The 24335-nt window shown below is 37.1% G+C and overlaps 1 protein-coding gene across 3 annotated transcripts in view; it reads right to left on the bottom strand.

Moving 5' to 3' along the window:
- The window catches only part of Stag1 (STAG1 cohesin complex component), a 322127-nt gene that overhangs the window by 27164 nt on the left and 270628 nt on the right, over positions 1-24335 (bottom strand). For all 3 annotated transcript variants that reach the window (XM_076576916.1, XM_076576918.1, XM_076576917.1), the window contains 2 exons: positions 3608-3700; positions 1219-1393 (listed from right to left, as the gene is read on the bottom strand). In XM_076576916.1, the coding sequence (XP_076433031.1) occupies positions 1219-1393; positions 3608-3700 (268 nt within the window). The remainder of the gene's footprint in view (positions 1-1218; positions 1394-3607; positions 3701-24335) is intronic.

Raw genomic sequence — 24335 nt, 5'->3', positions numbered from 1 at the left:
CACTAAACAAGTTTTTTACCAATAAGCTATGCCCCTAGCCCAATATAGAACATTCTACAAGTATTAAGAAGTGTGGGCTAATATATGTTTCTTTTATTATTATTTTAGGAGAGCTTAAATAATCTACTTAACAAAAATCTATTTTAAATGAACATTTAATTACAATTAACCACTAATAATTCATTGTAATTTTTGTTAGCAGTTTGCAGGCTCAGAATGATTTTAACTATATAGTTTGACTATCATTTTTCAGTATTGACACCATATAGTTTTTTTTTTTTTTTTCAAGACAGGGTTTCTCTGTGTAGCCTTGCGCCTTTCCTGGATCTCGCTCTGTAGACCAGGCTGGCCTCGAACTCTGAGAGATCCACTTGGCTCTGCCTCCTGAGTGCTGGGATTAAAGGCGTGCACCATCGCTGCCCATAGCTAGGTAATTTTAAAGAAAGGAGACATCATTTGGTATATTCTTATTGATTTCAAAAATTATGAATATATTAAAAATTTTTAAAGGCAGTTGGGGGACAAGGTTTTACTATATAGCCCAGGTTGGCCTCAAACATACACAGAGGTCAAACTGCCTCTGCCTCCAGAGAGCTGAGATTAAAGGCAGAGTGCTTATGTAGTGCTTTCTGGCCTGTTACTTGCTATGTAGTTAAGGATTTCTTCAAGCTTGTAGTGATCCTCTTGCCTCTTCCTCCCAAGTACAATGATAATAGGATGTGTGTGATAAAGCTTGGCTTAGATTTGTTTTTCCTCTACAGCACTGGGTTTTGAACTGATAGCCTAGTGTATGCTAGGTAAACACTGACCCACTGGGTTGCATCAGCAGTTCTCCTTTCATTTTTATATAAAATTATGTAACAGGATCTCACTAAGTTGCCCAGGTTGGACTTGAATGATATAGTTCAGTCAGTCCTGAATTTGTAATTAGCAGGGATTATAGGCATGCTCTTCTACCATGCTCAGCTTATTATTATTTCAGTTTTCTGGTTTCTCTGTGTAGCCCTGGTTGTCGTGGAACTCACTCTGTAGACCAGACTGTCTTGGAATTCAGAGAGATCCTCCTGCTTCTGAGTGCTGAGATTTAAAGCCACCACTGCCCAGCTCCCAGCTTAATTTTTTTTAAAAACAGAAACATCTCTTAAGTTTTAGAATTGATTTACCCCATGCACCTCTGCTATCTTTTGAGGCTGACAAGGTGACAAAAGCCATAAGTACCCATGCTTTGGTTTTCCTCATCTTGATCAATGAAAACGTGATCCATCACAAAACTGAGGAGTTCAGACTGGAGTCCAGTGTCTGGGTTGAACACCAAAGGCTGAAGGCCCTCTCTGCCACCGGTCATTAACTGGTGGCTGAAAATCATTAAGAGATCACAAAGCAGCATGAAAGCCTGCAATGCAAAGGGAGTCAGTTCATTAGCCAAATAGTACATGAATTTAGGAATATCTATTAGTATATGAATATAGGAATATCTACAAACCAAATCGGAAACACACTAAATTACAACATTTCAATACCAATACCACAATAAAAAAAAACATAAGAATTTTTAAGTTCCAACTTTTTACATTTATCTACCTATGAAATTAATTTTATCATTAAACTGTGGTTACATTGAAGACATTAGTTTCCAATTTTATTTTTTTTAAAGTTGAATGTATTTACTAAAGAACAGCAGACTGAGATATTTTGGGTTGAATTTAAAAAAGTTAAGTTCAACTCTGGTAATGTAGGATTATTAACAGATGACATTAGAATTCTATTATACAATGCTTAATCAGGTAATTAGCATACTATCTGATAAATTACAATTCAACAAATTATTATGTATTACTAAAAATCTACGCTACTACTTAGAGTTAAAAAAACTAATATAAACTATTTTCGAAATACAATTAAAATTAGATTCAACCATTAATTTCAAAGTATCTGAAAGCCCCACAATAAATTTCTGTAAAGACAAAATATTATATAGGAAAATTTTTACTTTTTAATTGATGAAGTAAAATAATGTACCACGAGTTTTCTTTCTGTCTTTTTATTTTTTTGCGAGGTTTCTCTGTGTAGCCTTGACTGACCTGGAACTCTCTCTGTATACCAGGTTGGCCTAGAACTCAGAGATCCACCTGCCTCTGCCTCTGCCTCCCAAGTGCTGAGATTAAAGGTGTTCCCCACTACTGCCCAGCTGTGCCATGAGTTTTATAATAGTTGATTTTGTGAAATTATTCTGAGTGCAGAAATCTCCAAATAATTCACTAAAGCCAAATTTCTAAAAGCTTACTTAAAAGGAAAGATGACAACTTTGGCATTTATTTTGGGACAGTTACATACCTGGCTATCTGATTCCAGCAAGAACAATGGAAACTTATGCTCTGACTGTACAGCTGTGACATGTATTAAAAGTATTAAGATACTTAAATACTATTTATAAAGGCAGAAACTTTCAAGAGAATCTAGAATTATTTTATTTTATTTTTTTAGAGGCAGGGCTTCTCTGTGTAGCTTGGGAGCCTGTCCTGGAACTTGCTCTGTAGACTAGGCTGGCCTTGAACTCAGATATCAGCCTGTCTCTGCCTCTCCCAAGGGGAGAATACTTTTTAACCCAGGATATTTTGGATATAAAACACACCAGAGCAGAAACATCAAATTTTGGTTAAACAGGCCATAGCAAGGTATTTTAGGCAGCAATGGTGGGTTCTGGAGAGTTAGAGAATAAGACTTAGGGAAGATCATGTACACCCTGGGAAGAAGAGATTTGTGGCAGTTTATGTTAAGAAAAGACTGTGAAGGATGAAGATCTTTTAATTTGACTTATTTTGTAGCCCAATTAAAAAATAACAAAAAAGTTATACATTTTGTTTTACATAAAAGAATTCCTTAGTACAAAGTATATTAAATAATTTGTAAGTTTTTATAATGGAAAACCCTTCAATTTCTTGGGTCACATTCTGACCATCTTTATGCAGTATCCCTCCTTAAGGAGGATCTGTTGAATATAAGGGATCGTGTCATCTGAATGCTGACTTCTAGACTCCAAGTACACAGACTCAGGAGTTTACTGCCCAGAAGGAGCTGATTATCTCATCAAAGCCTGTAAAAGGCTTTTTTGCATAGCTACACTATGTCAACATGTGTACTTGGCTTCATGGTGGTCAAGAGGTAGCTACGTAGAGGATTATGGTATGGTCATACTTTAGACACATGGGCTGACATATTCATATGTATACATATGAAGAAGCTAGATACATATGTATACATATGAAGCTCTTTCGGGTATCAGGAGCTGAAGGTGAGAAGTCAACCCAAGTTATGATGTCAGCTCACCAGACCCTCAATATTTTAGCATAGAATTTGTAGGAATCAAGAACTCCAAATCTGAACTTAAGTCTCCAGTTGACAGGAATATACTTGTCAAAGTACAAGAATAGAAGATACAGCCTGGTTTATAACTTAAAATATCCATACATCTATACTCTAGGTTGTATATGTTATGGATAGACATATGTACTAAAATTTGAAACATTGTATCTTCTAAGTGTTCATCAATACATTTGGGTTGTTAATCATAGTCAGTATAGAACAATATTAACTAATAATTCCTTACCTGTTCCTTAACTGGAGTATTAACATTAGATAGGCACTGTTGGCAAACAGCCAAAAAAGATTTCACTGTCTTCCTCAAAACCAACAAATCCTCCTGTAAAACACATTTAAATATGCAAACATGAATAACAATACACCAGAAAACTGATCCAACAAAAAAAAAAAAAAACAAACAGAAAACAGTCAAGCTGTTTATTGTAAAGAAATTCAATCATCATTGGGAAACAATTAGTAAAGTTATTTCCTAGTTATTGAACATAATGGAAAGGGCAGAGACCCAGAAATACTAAACACTCAGTCATATTTAATAATGAAATGATCAGTGTGACTATTCAGAAAGATTTCCCTTTATAAATATAGTTTTATATAGGCTAATATTAGAATTGCTAGCTCTATAACATATAATGTAAGATGATGGAATATAAGGCTGAAGAGATGGTTCAGTGGTTAAGAGCATGTACTGCTCTTCCCAAGGACCTGAGTTCAGCTCTCAGCACCCATACTGGGCAGATCACAACTACCTGTCCCAGCTCCAGGGGGTCCAATGCTTTCCTGGGCACATGCAAACACATCTACACAGAGACATACACACAAACATGTAATTAAAATAAAAACTAAATAAAAAATAAAACTTTCAAAAACATGATGGAGAGGACACTGAAAAGAAGAAAAAACATGTTAGCAAGAAACATGTCTCCTATCTTTATAGTGTACTGCAAAGTGATTGAGGGAAATGAGTATGTGGCTTAATTCTAAGCTTGAAGATAAATAGGATTTCACATTAGACAGTCTGATAATATTCCACATATGGTAACATTTAAAAAGTATGAAGATAAATTTTATTTTCTTCTTGTTCTTAAAACTATTTTTTATGTTTATTTGTTTATTGTGTGTGTGTATGTGTGTACATGTCAAGGCAGAGGGAGATATGCAGGGGTCAGATTTTTATTTCCATCTTATGTGTTCTAAGATAGAACTCAGAGCAATATGCAGCAAGTATTCTAACCTGCTGAGACTTCTTATAGGCCCCTATTTTTCTTTCTCTTTAGACAGGGTTTTACTGTGTAGCCCTGGCTGTTCTGGAACTCACAGAGATCTCTCTCTGCCTCCTGAGTGGGATTAAAGACACTTGTCACCAAGTCTGTCTTTTAAAAAAAAAGAAAGAAAGAAAAGACACCCCCACCCTCACACCCCTGCCCGCCTTTGGTACTAGAGACTGAACTGAGCCTTGAAAAGAAATACAAAACCTGGTTCCTCCAAAGCCAGAACCCAGGGTAAAATGGTCTCTGCAAAGAAGGGGAGAAGGCACTCAAAAGGAAAAGCTGATACTGGCAAGCATGGAAACAGTCCTGCAGACAACACAGATGCCAAAACATACCAGGCACAGACAGCTGAAGATGCCAAGGGAAATGTGTTCACTTCCACCCCCCTCCCTGGGTTTCTCTGTGTCACAGCCCTGCCTGTCCTGGAACTTACTTTGTAATACAGGCTGGCCTCCAACTCATAAAGATCCACTTGCCTTTGCCTCCTGAGTGCTGGAATTAAAGATGTGCACCACCACTGCCTGGCTTAAAATGTGTTAATTTTTAATTACTCTGTAGTTCTGGTTACTGTTTGAAATACGTTTTTAAAAATCAAGGTTTATAAAATTGTAGGGTTTTTTGAAGTTGTTATCACACAGAATGCTTTATATTGTTTTTTTCTGGGGGAGGGGAGGCATGTGTCACTAACATCTCTCCCAACCTTTCCCTGCTAATTTAGGAAGAGTCCTTTGTTCCTAGGAGGGACTTTCTGATGTTGATGGGTGTGACCACCTAGGCACAAAATGCCTTGTGCACACCACAAAACTCAACACTTTTATATCCTCCTCTCCCTCTACAACAAGTATAGATTTAACTCCCTAAAAACAGAGACCTGTTGGGACTTGGACCCCTAAAACTGGTTTTGCCAGTGTGTTGGGAATCCAGACTTTCCAGTGACATCACTGAGATGGTTTTCCTCAAAAGAGCAGTGGTTCATTTTCTAGAAGACTATGGATCTTCAGACTGGTCATTCTGTTATTTTCATTTCATTTCCTGCAAGTCAGAGTCAGCTTGTAAAAGATTAAACAACTCCTTTCCCTGTTCAAAGTATGAACAGTTCATTGGATTTCTGATCTTGGTAGTCCATACAAGAAGGGAATTTAGAAGATCTTGTATATTGTTAATGATTGTTTGCCCATGTCCTGTCTGAAATAACATGATTGTTCATGAAACTGGATGCAGTTTAGCGTGGGAAAAATGAATAGGTTCTATTGTTGGACATGTTAGTAGCATCTAAATCAGGAGTTAAGACAGTGTGGACCCTCTGAGTTCAAGAATTTCAAACGAGCCTGGCCAACACACAGTGCGAGTTCTGTCTCAAAACAACGCACCCAGCAAATAGAAGCCACCCTCCCCTTCACAAAAGATTCTAAACTGAGTGCAGTAGTATACACATACAATCTCTGCACTTGAAAAGCTAAGGTGGGAGAACCAGGAATTTGAGGCCATTGTGGGCTACACTGTTCCTCAAACCACAGAACAAACTAAACACAGACAAAATCCCTGGAAGAAGGGGGCAGTTAGGATTAAACTTTGAAACCAGGACCACCTGCCATTGGCACTCATTTTGCCCTGACAAATGAGCCAGACACACGCATGTAATTCAGCATTATACTGGTTTTTAAGAGTAAGGAAGAATAATTAACTGAATAAAGGACCACATGGAAATAACTTTAAAAGCTACTTTAAATTATTTTAGTAATTTAATAAACTAAAATTGTTTACAACTATTCTGCTTGGTACTCTGTTTTGGGATCTTCACAGGCCAAATGACATTTCAAAATATTTTTGCTAACATGAGCACATATTTTGAAGGAGGAAAGTGCCTATATTGTGCAAAGTGGTAACAGAAGGACACTGTCTTGAGGACTTTTAATGTTCCTGCAGATAAATACATAGCTACATCTCCAAATTCCTTGAACTTTCAATATCAAACATTTGCAAAGCACTGGGTGGGGGAAAACAGATGAGGTAATAGACAACTACAACAGAATATGTAGTATGAGGATGGGGGAAGTATGGGATTTATGCTAAACAATTCAGGGTCAGAAGTCTTGGAAGGGTTCTCAAAGATGACAAGTTCTGCAGCTGGAACCAAGACTAAATTGATAGAACTACATGTAAACAAGCTCTTGATAGAATGGGACAGGGTTACAACCACATGACACACCAGTGTTAAAGATTCTGCAAGGCAGAATGACTAATTAGAATTTCCTGATTGTAGAGAGTTAAAATACTGTAGACCTACAGCCAAATTATGTCTGCCTACTTTTGGTGTCCATCATAGGCATTCATTGTCCACCTGTGTCTGACCTAACATCCTTTTGTCAGAAAAAATTACAGAATGTATTCTTAGCCTACCAAGCTTCCACCAATCCAAAGTTAAGAATGTCATTTGATAGCATCTGACACTTAGAGCGGTTTCCCCCACTCTGATGAAATTCACTTCTGTGCAGTCCTCACCACATGTATTCGGTAAATTCCTTGATTTATGACTTTATTTTGTAAATAATAAAGTATCACATAAACACTTCTATGGTGGAATATACTATTTGAGGCAGCTGAAATCATGTTGCTGGGTCATGGTCCCTCATATTTAGTTCAAGAATAAACTACTATCCCCTTCGAGGTGAAAGCTGCATTTTGCATTGACATAGGCCACACATGGTGATGTATGTCTGTAATGCCAACACGTGGAAGATTGGGGAATATTTTAAGTTGGAAGCCAGTATAGGCGCTATCACAAGACACTGTCTTAAAAACAAAAACCCTTTAAAATCCATATGCTTCCCAAAAAGAAGAAAGGTGTTCTAAGTAGGGCAAATAATATTGAAAAAGAAAATGGATATATCACTGAAAAAAGTTACTATACTTGGGACAAGTACAGGCAAGAAAGCAAACAAAAAAAGGAAACAGGACCTACTTTCACTTAATGTGAGGAAGGAGCCATTTAAAATGTCATGATAATTATTTTGGATATTATACTGAAGGATTTTTATTTTATCACAGGTGCACTAAATTTTTTTGTGACAGTGGAAGATAACATGAAATACACCAGTTAAAGAGTCAATACAATCTTTTGTTGAAAGCTTACTGTGTACCAAATATTACGTTCTATGTTTATAAGTCTCATAATCATTAGGAGAAATAACTGAAAATAGTCCAGACTTATTAATTTACTTTCCCCTTCTTCTCTTTCATTTATTTATTTATTTGTTTATTTATTTACAGAGTCTTACCCTATAGCCCTTGCTGGCCTTGAACTCAAAGAGATCTGTCTGCTTCTGATTCCAGAGTGCTGTGATTAAAAGTATGTACCACACCAGGCCCCATTAATAATACATCTCTGTTTTCTAGAAAGGAAAACTAATGTTCTGTATACCCACAGAAAGCTGTGTTGACAACAAGCATTTGGTCTTTGTCTATTTCTTAACATACAACTCTTAAAATCTTTGCAGTTTCTAAAGTGAAGTGACTTTTTCTGTGCTAATAAATAAGATGACTAATGGCTGATACTCCCTAAGTATCTTCAGGCTATCCATTGGAAAGACAAGGAATAATTAGTGTTAGGCCTTTAAAATCCTTTCTCTCTTATAGTTCTGAACAATATTCTAAATACTTATCCTTACACCCACAGATAAATGAAGCTCTCACCTCTTATTAAAGCTTCTTTTTGCAACAGATGGAGACAAAGACGTCTACAGCTGGCCAAAATGGATAGAATAAGTGACTGTGAGGTGACTAACCACAACTGATACATTTGCAGTGAAATCCCTACACGTAAGGCTCAAGGAAATCACGGAAGAAGGAGAGGAACGAGTGTAAGAGCCAGAGACGCAGAATGCCAGTTGTTACTGTTTGTTACACATGACAGAGAAAATGCATGCATGAACTTTCAACAATACGGTTGCCTGAACAAGGCTAGTATGATACCAGTGCACTCACTAAAGCAGACAGGAGAAATTCTACATGGTCCCTTTCCTAGATGAAGAGCTACAGGTGGTTAATGGCTACAGAGAGAGGGACAATCATTTTCTTCCATTGATGAACTCCTCCTGCATGGCTTGTCCAATCCTGAGTGATCAACTCTAGAAACATGTACATATAAGAAAAGCTACACAGACTCAGTATGTTATATACTCAATATGTGACACGTGCATATATACAGACACACACATATATACATATACATATGTATATGCACATATCAATAATTAAAGAAGAGACCATGGATTTGGGGGAATATTGGGGGAGTTGGAGGAAGGAAAGGGAAAGGTGGGAGTGATGTAAATGCAGTGTCATGTATGAAGTTCTCAAAAATTACATAAAAACAAGTTGAATAAAGAAATCTATTAGAATGAAGTCCAGTACATATGATCAAAACACAACCAAACAACAACCAACCAAACCTTTTCTTCCACTTCCATGCAGTGGGAAGTTAACCGTTGAGTTGGTCATCAAGTACCAATGATTAAATGAAGCATGTTATGTAATGAAGTTCCCATAGAAACTCAAAATGACAGGTTTCAGGGAGCTTCTAGACAGATGAACACTGCATCTTGGAGATTAGAGTTTCTGGGTGGGGAATATACTTAGAGAGAACATGGCAACTCTATCCTATGTCTAATGTGCCTTGAGCCCTACCCAGCTCTTTATCTGTATCTACATAACATTATTATTATTATTATTTATAACAACACAAGGTCTCATTATGTAACACCCAGATTGGTCTTAAACTCTCATTCTTGTCTAAGCCTCCCAAGTTTTGGGATTACATGTGTGTATTATCATACCTCTTTTGTATTATCTTTTATAATAAAAAGATAAACTGCTTCTTTAAATTCTGGAATCACTCTACCAAATTTATCAAAACCAAGGAGCAGTGATAGGAAATCAGATGTGGTGGCTTTAATGAGAATGACCCTACAGACACATATATTTCAATGCTGGGTCCCTAGTCGGGACTGTTTTGGAAGGATTAGGTGTGTCCTTATTGCAGGAAGTGTGTCACTGGGGGTGGGCTTTGAGGCTTTAAAAGACTCATGTCATGCTAAGCGACTCTCTTTCTTTGCCTCATGTTTGTCTTTCAAGAAGTGAGCTCTCAGTTACTGTTCCAGCACCATGTCTGTCTTTCTGCTGCCATGCTCCCTACAATGACAGTCATGGATTCACCCTCTGAAACTGTAAGCCCCAAACAAACTCTTTCTTTTTTAAGTTGACAGTCACAGTATCTTATCACAACAACAGAAAAATAACCAAGACACCAGATTTACAGCAGGTTAATGAGAAGTACAGATTGAAAAACCTGGAGCTTGGAGCTGACATCAGAAGTGAGCCCTCAACCTATAGGACCCAATACCACTTCCAGATAATAACAGAATTGAGTTAGAGGACAGTCAGCTGATGCATTCTAAAAAACAAATTCATTTCTGGAGGGGTGAAATCCTCTCACTTTTGGGTCACAGAAATATATTTTGTTGTGGAAGTATAGGAGAAACAGACTTTTCTTTTCCCTTAATATTCTTACATTTGGTAGTAGTAATAGCCCTGACTCATGAACACGAGTTTTAGAAAGAAAAATTATGAAAAAGTATATAGAAGATGAGGAACATTTGGTTGGAAGATTACATATTTACTCATGGTATGAAGAAACTTCATTTGTGTTGTAATTGGTCATGAAATATAACAACTATCAATGGAACTTAGAGATGTGACAGACCCAGCTTCCAAGGAGATGGTTCATTAGGTACACACAGAAAGAGAAAATAAGAATCAAACTAAACATAATCCCATGGTTATCTTTACAAGCTAAAATAAAGGTAAAAAGGAGAACTTTTTGTATAAAGGCCCTGACAATGGATAGACTAAGCTTATATGCCAGTATCTCTGAGCTCATGCCAAATGATATCAAATCCTTGCCCTCTGTTCACAAAGGGGAAAATTGTTCCAGGACAATATAGATAGCAACTCCAAAACCCTTGGTCACCAAAAAAGTAGTCAATGCTAGTTAGGGGAAACCCTAGCCAAGAAACTAGGATAGGGATAGAGTATGGAGGAACTACTTTATTTTGAAAATCAGAATAACCAGCTTCCTGAGGAGCTTTTATTAAAATACACCTTGGTAATACTAATTAGGAGCAGTATCTTTGGTTTTAAATGCTGTTGAGTGGAAGACTATGAGTTAATTAATGCAGCTCACAAAGCAGCAATCACAGATAACTGTATACCACCTAGACATATAGGATATTATTCCCAAAGCAACAGCTAGTTTGGTGAAACAGGTAAGCCACTGTTAAATAACCACACAACTCTACCAATAAATGCCAAATGGAATATTCCAGACGAAGCAGTAAATATGTTTTGTATGCAGGCTATTGTGAAATTGGCTCTATGATAGCCATGATAGTTACCCAGTGAACATGCCTATGATGGTTTGAATGAGAATGCCCCACAAAAGCTCATGTGTTTGAATGCTTGGTCCCCAGTTGGTAGAACTGTTTGGGAATGATTAATACGTGTGACCGTATTAATCATTGGAGGAGGAGGAAGTGTGTCAGTGGGGCAGGCTTTCATGTTTCAGAAGCCCATACCTATGGTGATATTTTATTTGTACTGAAATGTAATTTTATTTGTATGTTAATCAATAAAGTTGCCTGGGGGTCAGAGCTAATAGCAAGCCATTGCAGAAGCTGGGCGTTGGTGGTTCACGCCTTTAATCCCAGCTCTTGGGAGGCAGAGCTAGGCGGATCTCTGTGTGTTCAAGGATACAGCCAGCATGGAGACACATGCCTTTAATCTCAATACCAACCATAGAAGACCTGGAGGACTGTACAGACAGGCAGTGACGAGGCGGTCATGTGGTTGGGTTTACAACCAATGAGAAGGTGGAACAGAAAGTCTATATAAAGACAAACACACAGGAAGTAACTCTCTTGGCTGAAGAGGATAGCTGCAGAGTGAAGTGTAAGGCTCTTAGCTCTGACCTCTTGGGCTTTCATCTTTGCACTGGTTCTGTGTTTCTTATTGAAAAAGACGGTTACTTCTACACACACCATTCCCAGTTTGCCCTCTGCTTTGTGTTTGTGGATCAAGATGTAAGCTCTCAGCTACAGCTTTGGTGCCATGCTCCATGTGTTATGGTCAGAGACTCTAATCTTCTGAAGCCATAAGCAAATTAAATGCTTTCTTTTATAAGTTGCCTTGGTCATGGCATTTTTATCACAGCAATAGAAAAGTAACTTAAAATAATGACTATGCATTCTGTGATTAAAGGCAGTCTTTTCTCTTTTATTCTCCAGTAATATACATTTTTTTGTATAACCTTAATGCCTCAAAATTGACAATTAGTTCAAGAAGCCATATCAGACTTGCCATCTCATTTTGCTACACAAGTCTAAACAAAGTAATAGGAAAATGAACAAAGTCAAAAGGATAGAGAGTCAAAGGGGAAGGTGGGTATTTTAAACTTAGGGTGGTGAGATGGCTCATCCAGCAATATTGCCCACTGTGCAAACCTAATGACCTGAGTTCAATCCCTGGGTCCCACAGAAGGTAGAAGGAGAGAGCCATTTGTCGTCTCGCATACTCATATAAGTCATGTATACACAATGGTAAGTTCTAAAAACTTTAAACTTAGAAATAGTTAAAGGCTGAGGGTAAAGATCACAAGCCTGCTGGTTTCTGCTATTACCATCTATGACCCAGGAACTCCAAGTTGCTTACTGTAGTTATAAAGAATATCTTGATCTCTCGTACTATAAAAAGATAGTAGGAACTAAAGGAGTCAGGTAGACAGAGGTAGACAGGAGAAAGTATTGATGTTAGGACCAAAAGGAAAGGCTTGAAATTTCCAAATGATCTCAACTCAGAGGAAAGAATTTACCACATTGTTCTAAACCTGTACTAGCCACTGGGTTTATGCTGCAGATAATATGTCTTTTAGTATAGGATCTTAGTTTTGGCAGAGGAAAGCCCTTTGACAAGGACTGACATTTAATATCAACAAATTAACATGTATTATTAACTGAAATACTTAACTGCTAACTGAAACAAATCAATTTAGTTGTCTTAAAAACCTAGCCAGCAATGAGTATCATTCTTATTCTGTATATTAGGAAACTGAAGCTTAAGATGAGGCAACTTATTTTGCTACTACTAGCTAGAAAGAGCCAATTATTTTAACTTAGTATTTAACTCCAAAAGACCATCTTCCACATCATACATATATGTACACACACACACACACACACACACACACACACACACACACACACACACACAGGAACTGAACTTTTAAATACATTTGGTAAGTAGCAAGAAAATATTTAATCAACACCTAGTAACTGTTAATTACCAGAAAAAAAAAATCAAACTAACAAACCTACTGCAGGAAGGAAAATGGGTTACTCTAGATGATAAAATATGTATTTTATTTTCATTTTAAAAAATGGCCTGATAGTAAAATAGACTCCTTTGTCATTAATTTTGTTGGACAAAATTTCCTTGTACTAGAAAGCACATTGTTATGTTTTGTCTAAATATGATTTTTTGTGCATGTGTACATATGTATTTGTGTATGTGCACGTGCACTTGCATGCATAGGCCAGAAGTCAACATTAGATGTTTTTCTAAATCTTTCTTCATACTGTTCTTTGAGACCGAGTCTCTCATTGAACCTGGAGCTCACTGACTTGGCCGGGCTGCCTGGTCAGCGAGCCCTGGGGATCAGCCTATCTCTGCCTTCCTAGCACTAGGATTACAGACATGTCATTCATACCCAGATTGTAAGACGGGTACAGGGGATCTGAACTCATGTCTTCATGACTACACAACAAATATATTACTGAACTATCTCCCCAACTCCTAAGTATTTTAAAAATTGTCTTTGGTCTCTGACAAGCTCACTTAAAACCCATTTTTTCACACTATAGAAATTATTTAGGATAGATTTTTTTCACCCCCCACTTATCACTTAGCCCAGGAAAGAATATTTCAATGAGTCTGAGTGTTAAAACAGTACCCACTGGTGGACAGGCTAGTGAAACAGAGGAACCCTTCATAGAAGATTCTCTACCAGGAAACAAGATCCTTAACTTGGAAGTCCAGGATTAGGGTTGCAAACACAGCACACACTCTTAGTAAACCGCTGAAACCATAAACCATAAGGTTTTACTTTTCTATACTAAAAACATTTATTTCTGGTTCTCAGATGATTTGAAGATGTTGGAATTGTATATACATTTCAAGGTCAGAATTTTTCTGACTAGTTACATCTAGATTATTTTCCTGTTTGGTATTTTGAGAAAGGGTTTCACTGCCACTTAGCTAGGTTGGCCTTGAACTCAGCTTTCTGAGGTCTAAGTGCTGGGATTAAAGGAAAATGTCAAGATGACTAGCTCATGGGTATTAAATGAGACCTGAATCTTTCTTTTTTTTTTTTTTTTCCCCTAGACCAGTCAAACAATTCCTTGTGATTGGACATAGCAAGAATAGATAATGAGGACAGAATTTTCAAAAAACAAAAGGCAGAAGGACAGATTCTAAAAGCAAAATAAATTGTTTATATACTAGTGAAACTTGCTCTATAGGTATAGTTATTATCTCTCAATCCTTGCCCCATTCCTTTCTTCTCAAAGCAGTAACTGCAGATGTCAAGATCCTAGCTGCACTTTGTTATTATAGGAATTCTGGGCAAAGATCCAAGTAAGCTATTTCTTGTTCATAGCTACAATGAAGGAGTAGGGGAAGAACAAAACGAAAGCAGTGAAGAGCCTGTCGTTTTTTAAACATTCAGCTTACTCCTAGGAATGTGATTTGTGGAAAAAAGTACAAGGTTGAAACGACTTGGTCACCTCTAGCAGCCCTTCCCTACTCCTCCTTTCTTTGGTCTGTTTGGATGTTAAGTGGAATTTGCAGAGGAGACACTATAGTCAAAAATGTAAAGAAGGAACATTTTTAATAAAGTATTTCATTAACAATGTAAATTATAGTAATCTAGGGGATGATGGCTTTGACTTAAAGGATTAGGATTAGGGCCAGAGTCCAATGGAGGCAAAGATGTATACTTGAAGCAGTCTAGAATAGAAACATGCAGGGTGACGTAGGGTAGAATACTTGGAAGATTATAGAAAACAGGACATGCTGGGCATCATAGTAGATTTAGAAGGCAGAGGCAGCCAGATCTTTGAGTGTTTGAGGCTGGCCTGGTGTACATAGTGAGGCTATGTACTAGGTTGTCCTGGGCCACATAGTGAGAACTCACCCCCAAACAAACAAACAAACAAACAAACATTTAAAAAGGTATTCCCCTCAAAAAAGAAAGAAAAAAGAAAACAGAACAACACTTAGGAAAAGGAAAACTGAAGACAAATTCTTTGTCTACAGGCTAAAAAAGGCAACTAATTTAGTCCCAAGTCTAATATACCAGGCTCTTTAAATGCTTTTGTATAATCCAGTCCTGAGAGAGCTAAAGTAAGAATGATGTTTCTTGTTAGAGAAGAGAGTTCAAGCTGCTTGTAAAAACCAGCACTAGGGGGCACTGGAACAAAGAACACTGAACCTGACTTGCAAGCTTGTCAAAGAGCATCAACTCACAGGTTTGACACCCAGCACACCTACATTTTACAAAAAGGTCTAAAACTGTTTTGATACAGTTTTCTCAAATACTCCACTACAAAAGGTTTATCACCAAGTTAAATTATAACTTGAATTTAAACTTCAAATATAATTATCATTTAGAATCTCCTGAATGAGAGTACTTATGACAGGTCAGAAGAAAATTAGATTCAAGAAAAATCTCTCTACAAAGAAGCAAACCGGTATTATATATACTTAAGGGTCTTAAGTATACTGTAACTGTTGACTCAGAAATTCTATTCTAAGTGTATAATAAAACATAAAACAATGAAGAACACATGAACAAGGTCTTATATCAGAATGGCCCTTGTAGTATTAATTTCACAGCAAAAAAAAAGTTTAAAATTTAAGTATTCAAAATATTCAGGAGGGCAACAAATTCTTACGTAGCTACAAAACAGGCTATTACACATTTATTAAAAAGTATGGAGCGATGGCCAGGGGTTAAGAGCACTTACTGCTCTTGTAGAGCACCTGGGTTTGGTTCTCAGCACTTGCATGGTGACTCACAACCATCTGTAAATCCAGTTCTGGAGACCAGGTGCTCTTTTACAAACACACTGCATATAGATACATGTAGGCAAAACATTCATTCATAGACATAAAATAAAAATAAACCTTAAATATATTCTTGGGAGACATTCAACCACAGTCTCTGGAAAAAAAGGGGGTAAAGGCTGAATACAGCCATGAGAAAAGCAATGGGTACTTTAAATAGCTGGTAGAAGGGCCATACCCAGGAGAACAGCAGCCAAGGCAGGACCAGGGAAAACCTCTTCACCTTAGCAGTGGGTATTCAGCACTTACAACCAACAGAACAGAGGCAAAATGCCATTTAAAAAGATTTCTGCTGTCCTAGAGAGTATCAGACCAAGTACTAGGGCCTGCACATTAGAACCTGACAAAAAGAGCATTGGGATACTGTGGAAAAGAAACTTTGAAACAAATTTAAACAGTGTTCAGGAAGCTGAACATTCAATGGGAACTAAAGTTACTTCAGAACTTTCACACAGATTTCAGGCAAGAACTGCACAGGAGCCAGGCCAACATTTGTACCGGGGCCTAGAAGGAAATCCTGCAGTTGTGACCAGATCAGAGACTCCACCTGGGAAACACCCAAAGGCAAGGCAGAGGAGAGAAAGGAACCACCCACAGAAGAGGACTGCCCAGCAGAAGGAAGAAACTTGATAGTCCAAACAAGAGCCAACAATCAGGCAGTTTTTACATCCTAAATCTTCACCCAATTTTCTCCTCTATATTTATCCCATCTGTATTTAATATCCAAGGTCATTTTAGAAGTACTCTATTTCCTACTACAGAGATACCTGAACATCAATGTTCACTGATCTATTCACAATACCTAGGAAATGGAATGAGTTAGAGGTCTATCAACTGTGTGATATGAAGATGTGATACATATGCACAATGTAAATTTTATTCAGCTGTAAAGAAAAACAGAAATCATGAAATTTGTAGGAAAATGAATGTAACTGATAAATATTAATACTGAGTAAAATAACTCAGGCTCAAAAAGAAGAACACTGCATGCTCTCTCTCCTATGTGGACCCCAGCTTTGAAATCTTAGAACTGTATGTTTAACCTGGAGTGTTAGGAGAGGCAGGCAGCTAGAGGGTTTTGGGGGGAGGGTGGTGGTGATGGAGGAGGCTTTAGAGGAGGTGGGAAAGTAGAACATATGCAGTATGAAGTAGGGTGGGATGAGGGGAATCACATTCTTTGGTAGAGACACTTGTAACTTACAGTTACTCAGTTAAATAAGTTTCTACCTACATGCATGCATGCAACTCTAATTAAATGCAATGAGCTACAAAAAAGGAGGACCTAAAGAGACAACAGCATCAGTGGCAGCAACAAGTCTCCTAAAACCCCTAAGAAGCGGGAGAACTTTCTGCAAAGAAGGGTTTTCATAAGAGGAGGAGGGAAGAAGAAAGGACAATGGGGATGGATTTTGATTAAGGAGTATTACATATATATGAAACTGTGAAAGAATAAACAAACATTTTTTAAACATTTTAAAGATGATTTAATTTCTTTGATTTTTATTCTAAAAGAAGTTTGAAAAATAGTATAAATCAAGTTACTTTGAGACAGTGTCTAATTTTTTGGCTCAGAATAGCTTTCAAATTATGATCCTCCTGCCTCTGCTTCACTAAAGACAATCATTACCATACCTGGAAATATTTTCTTTTTTCTTCAGATAGTGTCTCACATAGCCCAGGCTAACTTCAAACTTGCTAGGTGGGTGAAGACGACCTTAAGCCCCTAGTCTTCAAGCTTCTCCCTCCTGACAGCTGGGATTCCAGTCATGCATCATTAGACCTTGTTTATGTGGTTCTGGTGACTGAACTCAGGCTTTCATGCAAGCTAGACAAGCACTCTACCAACCCAACTATAAACACAGTGCTCTGCGTTCTTTCTTTTAAGATTTACTTATTTTAATCTTATGTGTATAGTGTCTTGCATTCATTATGTCTGGGTACAACATGCATGCGTGTCTACAGAGACCAGAAGAGAATGTTAGATCCCCTGGGACTGGAATTACAGCTGTTGTTAGCTTCCACATTAGCTGCCATGTGGGTGTTAGAAACTGAACATGGGTTCACTGGAATGCCAGTGCTATTAACCACTGAACCAACTCCTCAGCCCCCAAGAATATTGTTTTCTTTTCTCTTTCTTGTTCTCCTCCTCAGCTTTCTTTCTTAGATCTATCTATGCCTGCCTCTCAGGTGATGAGATCAAAGGTATATGCCATCACACCCTGCAGCAGTATTTCATAATAAAAAAAAATGTACTCACTGAAAAGAATTATGGATCTACATGAGGCTAGAAATGTATTTTTAAAAATAATAAAAGAAAAATATTAAAACATTCACAGTGGTTATCTACAGCTGGTAATATTTGGTGGGTTTTTATACTGAGAATACATCAAATAAATATCTTAAAGCCAAAATGAATAAAAATTATTAGTTAAAAATTTAAATGAACTATTCAGAGATTTTAAAATAAGTTTCCGTAAATAATCAATGATCAGGGGAACAAATAGTGGTCAGGTGGCCCGTTTCCTGACTACTAGTCAAATAATCCAGTCTATCTTAGCATTCTTTAAAAAAAATTACTTCATATAATGGATTGTGAGATTATTTTTAAATGACAACACTAAAATATTTAGTTAACATTTAAAAATAAAAAAAACTGATTCATTTCTTTTAATCTTATGTGTATGATTGTTTTGACTGCATGCATGTGTGTATACTACATGTGTGCCTGATACACACAAGAGGGCACTGAATACTGGAGTTAAAGATGGCTGTGAGCTGCCATGTGGTGCTGAGAAAAGAAGCCAGATCCACTGCAAGAGCAGCAAGTGATCATAACTGCTAAGCTATCTCTCCAGCACTACAATTAACATTTACAAATTTATCAATATATACATTTTAGGAAATAAAGAGGAAAAAAGGGAGTTTTTAATTGCATTACTACTAAGAATTCTGCATATTTCAACTGGTACTACAAATGAGACATATAAAATCATACTAACTTCTTATTTAAACATTGTTAGGCATATAGAATGATGAATAAATCCTAGAAGTGTGCCATATCTGGGTTAGAAGCAATCAACTAACAAACATTATCAATTTGTGATCTTTGAAGAGTTGACAAATGTGCTCAGAAAATTTTTGTGAAAATAAAACCCACAAAATTGTTATAGTAAAAGCTTAATATAAGAATGTAAAGAGAGAAAGTAGAAGGGAGGGGCACTGAGTTTGAAGAGTTTTTGGAGGCGCAGCGGTGGCGGAGGCAGAGGCAGGTAGGCCCAGCGACTGTCAGCAGAGGCAGGCAGGCCTGGCGGGTGGCGGCCAAAACACAGTTGCAATAAAGACCAGAAATTGAACTATTACCCATTGAAGAGTTAGTGAAAACAAGCTCTTAATCAAGAGCTTGGAACAGGGACACCTTTAATCCCAACACCCAGGGAAGAAGCTATCTCTGTGGGACAGAACCAGAACGGATCTGAACACTCTGTCTGAGGCCAACCCAGGGACCAGCTGCTGATCCTGCGAAACCCAATAACTTGGAGGTGTTGGTGAGACTACCCTGCTCAGCTGAAATCCATCTGGGAGAGGATTCAGATCCCTACAGTTTGAAGTCTGAGGAAACAAGATCAGCTGAGGAGTTGACGAATGAGCAAAACATGACCTGAGAACACAGAAGAAGGCAACACCCAGCCACCGAACCAGATCACCAGAATCATAAGTACATACTTCACCGACTGAGATCAGCTGCTCCCAAAGAAACAGCCCAACAGCACCAATTTAACCAAGAACTACTAGTGAACCAAGACTAAAAATTAGAACAAGAGAGGCACTCTCAGACACAGACACCACCTGCACCAAGCAGAGGAAGAGATGAGTAGACGCCAGTGCAAAAATACAGGCAACAACATAAAGACCTATATGGCAACATCAGAACCTAGTGATTCTACACCTGCAAGACCTAAACATACCAAGACAGAAGAAACAGAAGAAATCAATCCTAAAAATGACTTTAAGAAGATGATAAAGGCCCTTAAAGAAGAAATAAAAATTCTCTTAAAGAGGAAATAAAAAATTCCGTTAAAGAGGAAATGAAAAACTCCATTAAGGAGGAAATAAAAAATTCCCTTAAAGAAATAGAAGAAAAAAATGAACAAGAAATTGGAAGAAATCAAAGAAAACCAAGAAAAAGCAATTAAACAGATGAAAGAAACATTCCAAGATCTGAAAAATGAACTTGAGACAATAAAGAAAACACATGCTGAGGGAATGTGGGAAACAGAAATCCTGACTAAACAAACAGGAACTACAGAAACAAGCATAACCAACCGAATGCAAGAGATGGAACAGAGAATCTCTGATGCTGAATAGAGAAAATAGATTTGTCAGTCAAAGAAAACACTAAAGACAAAAAAGTTGTAACAAAAAACATCCAAGAAATTTGGGACACCATGAAAAGGCCAAACCTAAGAATAATAGGGATAGAAGAAGGAGAAGAATACCAACTCAAAGGCACAGAAAATATATTCAACAAAATCATAGAAGAAAACTTTCCTAACCTAAAGAAAGAAATACCTATGAAGATACAAGAAGCTTACAGAACACCAAATAGGCTGGCTCCACCCCCAAAAAGTCCCCTCACCACATAATAATCAAAACACTAAACACACAGAACAAAGAAAAAATATTAAGAGCTGCAAAGGAAAAAGACCAAGTAACATATAAAGGCAAACCCATCAGAATAACACCAGACTTCTCAATAGCGACTATGAAAGCTAGAAGGTCACGGACAAATCTTATGCAGACACTAAGAGACCATGGATGCCAACCCAGACGATTATACCCAGCAAAACTCTCAATCACCATAGGCGGAGTAAACAAAATATTCCAGGATAAAACCAGATTTAGTCAATACCTGTCCACAAACCCAGCCCTACAGAAAGCACTAGAAGGGAAAATCCAACCCAAAGAAGCTAAACACATCCATGAAAACTCAGGCAATAGATAATCCCACACCAACATACACCAAAGAAGGACAACACAACCACAAAAAAATAACAGGAATTAACAATCACTGGTCATTAATATCCACCAATATCAATGGTCTCAACTCACCTATAAAAAGACACAGGCTAACAGAATGGATAAAAAAAACAGGACTTATCCATTTGCTGCATACAAGAAACACACCTTAACTTCAAAGACAGACACTACCTCCGAGTAAAGGGCTGGGAAAAGGCTTTCCAAGCAAATGGACCTAAGAAACAAGCTGGTGTAGCTATCCTAATATCTAATAAAATAGACTTCAAACTAAAATCAATCAAAAGAGATCAGGATGGATATTACATATTTATCACAGGAAAAATCCACCAAGATGAAGTCTCGATTTTAAACATTTATGCCCCAAATAAAAAAGCACCCACATTCATAAAAGAAACACCACTAAAGCTTAAAACGCACATCAAATCCCACACATTAGTAGTGGGAGATTTCAACACACCACTCTCACCTAAAGACAGATCTACCAGACTGAAACTTAACAAAGAAATAAAGGATTTAACAGATGTTATGACTCAAATGGACTTAATAGATATCTACAGAACATTCCATCCTAACACAAAAGAATATACCTTCTTCTCAGCACCCCATGGAACCTTCTCAAAAATTGACCACATGCTTGGCCACAAAACAAACCTCAACAGATACAAAAAAATTGGAATAACCTCCTGTATCTTATCGGACCACCATGCCTTAAAGTTAGACTTCAACAACAACAAAAATTATAGAAAGCCTACAAACTCATGGAAACTGAATAATGCCCACTTGAAACACCAATGGGTCAAGGAAGAAATAAAGAAATAAAATTAAAGATTTCCTAGAGTTCAATGAAAATGAAAGTACAACATACCCAAACTTATGGGACACTATGAAAGCAGTGCTAAGAGGAAAATTCATAGCTCTAAATGCACACATAAAGAAGATGGAGCAATCCCATACCAATGAATTAACAGCACAACTGAAAGCTCTAGAACAAAAAGAAACAAACTCACCCAGGAGAAATAGATGCTAGGAAAAAATAAAATTGAGGGCTGAAATCAACAAAATAGAAAACAAGAGAACAATACAAAAAAAAATCAATGAAACAAAGAGTTGGTTCTTTGAAAAAAAATCAACAAGATAGACAAACCCCTAGCCAAATTAACCAAAAGGCAAAGAGAGAGCACCCAAATTAACAAAATCAGAAATGAAAAGGGACACATAACAACAGACAACAAGGAAATCCAGAGAATCATCAGACCATACTTCAAAAACCTGAACTCCACAAAAATGGAAAACCAGGAAGAAATGGACAATTTTCTGGACAAATACCACATACCAAAATTAAATCAAGATCAGATAAACCATCTAAATAGACCAATAACACCCAAAGAAATAGAAACAGTCATCAAAAGTCTCCCAACCAAAAAAAAAAAGCCCAGGACCAGATGGTTTCAGTGCAGAATTCTACCAGACTTTCAAAGAACTAATACTAATACTAATACTAATACTAATACTAATACTAATACTAATACTAATACTAATACTAATACTAATACTCTTCAAATTGTTACACACAACAGAAACAGAAGGAACACTACCAAACTCTTTTTATGAGGCTACAATTACCCTGATACCCAAACCACACAAAGATGCAACAAAGAAAGAGAACTGCAGACCAATCTCCCTCATGAACATTGATGGAAAAATACTCAACAAAATATTGGCAAACCGAATCCAAGAATACATCAAAACAATTATCCATCATGACCAAGTAGGATTCATCCCAGGGATGCAAGGAGGGTTCAACATACAAAAATCTGTCAATGTAATACACCATATAAACAAACTGAAAGAAAAAAAACCACATGATCATCTCATTAGATGCTGAAAAAGCCTTTGACAAAATCCAACACCCCTTCATGATAAAGGTCTTAGAAAGATCAGGAATACAAAAAACTTTCCTAAACATAATAAAGGCAATTTATAGCAGGCCAACAGCAAACATCAAATTAAATGGAGAGAAACTCAAAGCGATACCACTAAATTCAGGAACAAGACAAGGCTGTCCACCCTCCCCATATTTATTCAATATAGTACTAGAAGTTCTAGCTAGAGCAATAAGACAACAAAAGGAGATCAAAGGGATACAAATTGGAAAGGAAGAAGTCAAACTTTCACCATTGGAGATGATATGATAGTATACACAAGTGACCCCAAAAACTCTACCAGGGAACTCCTACAGCTGATAAACTCCTTCAGTAAAGTGCCAGGATACAAGATCAACTAAAAAAAAAATCAGTAGCCCTCCTATACACAAATGATAAAAGTGCTGAGAAAGAAGTCAGAGAAACATCACCCTTTACAATAGCCACAAATAATATAAAATACCTTGGGATAACACTAACTAAACAAGTGAAGGACCTTTTGGATAAGAACTTTAAATCTCCAAAGAAAAAAATTGAAGAAGATATCAGAAAATGGAAGGATCTCCCATGCTCATGGATAGGTAGGATTAGCATAGTAAAAATGGCAATCTTACCAAAAGCAATCTACAGATTCAAGGAAATCCCCATCAAAATCCCAACACAATTCTTCACAGACTTGGAAAGAAAAATACTCAACTTCATATGGAAAAAACAAAAGACCAGGATAGCTAAAAGAATCCTATACGATAAAGCAACCTTTGGAGGCATCACCATCCCTGACCTCAAACTCTACTATAGAGCTATAGTAATAAAAACAGTTTGGTACTGGTATAAAAACTGACAGACCAATGGAATCGAATTGAAGACCCTGACATTAATCCATGCACATATGAACACCTGGTTTTTGACAAAGAAGCCAAAACTATATAATGGAAAAAAGAAAGTATCTTCAACAAATGGTGCTGGCATAATTGGATGTCAATATGTAAAAGATTACAAGTAGATCCATATCTGTCACCATGCACAAAACTCAAGTCCAAGTGGATCAAGGACCTCAACATAAATCCACTTACACTAAACTTAATAGAAAAGGAAGTAAGAAGTACTCTTGAACGTATTGGCACCGGAGACCATTTCCTAAATATAACACCAACAGCACAGACCCTGAGCACAATAATTAATAAATGGGACCTCTCGAAATTGAGAAGCTTTTGCAGGGCAAAAGACACGGTGAATAAGACAAAAAGACAGCCAACAGAATGGGAAAAGATCTTCACCAACCCCACATCTGACAGAGGATTGATCTCCACAGTATATAAGGAACTCAAGAAACTAGACATCAAAATACTAAACAGTCTAATTAAAAAATGGGCTAAAGAGCTAAACAGAAATTCACAAAACAAGAATCACAAATGGCTGAAAGACATTTAACGAAATGCTCAATATCCTTAATCATCAAAGAAATGCAAATCAAAACGACTCTGAAATACCACCT

Source organism: Peromyscus maniculatus, chromosome 7, assembly GCF_049852395.1.
Source record: "Peromyscus maniculatus bairdii isolate BWxNUB_F1_BW_parent chromosome 7, HU_Pman_BW_mat_3.1, whole genome shotgun sequence".
Classification (NCBI taxonomy): domain Eukaryota; kingdom Metazoa; phylum Chordata; class Mammalia; order Rodentia; family Cricetidae; genus Peromyscus; species Peromyscus maniculatus.
This window is presented reverse-complemented; position numbering and strand designations above follow the sequence as displayed.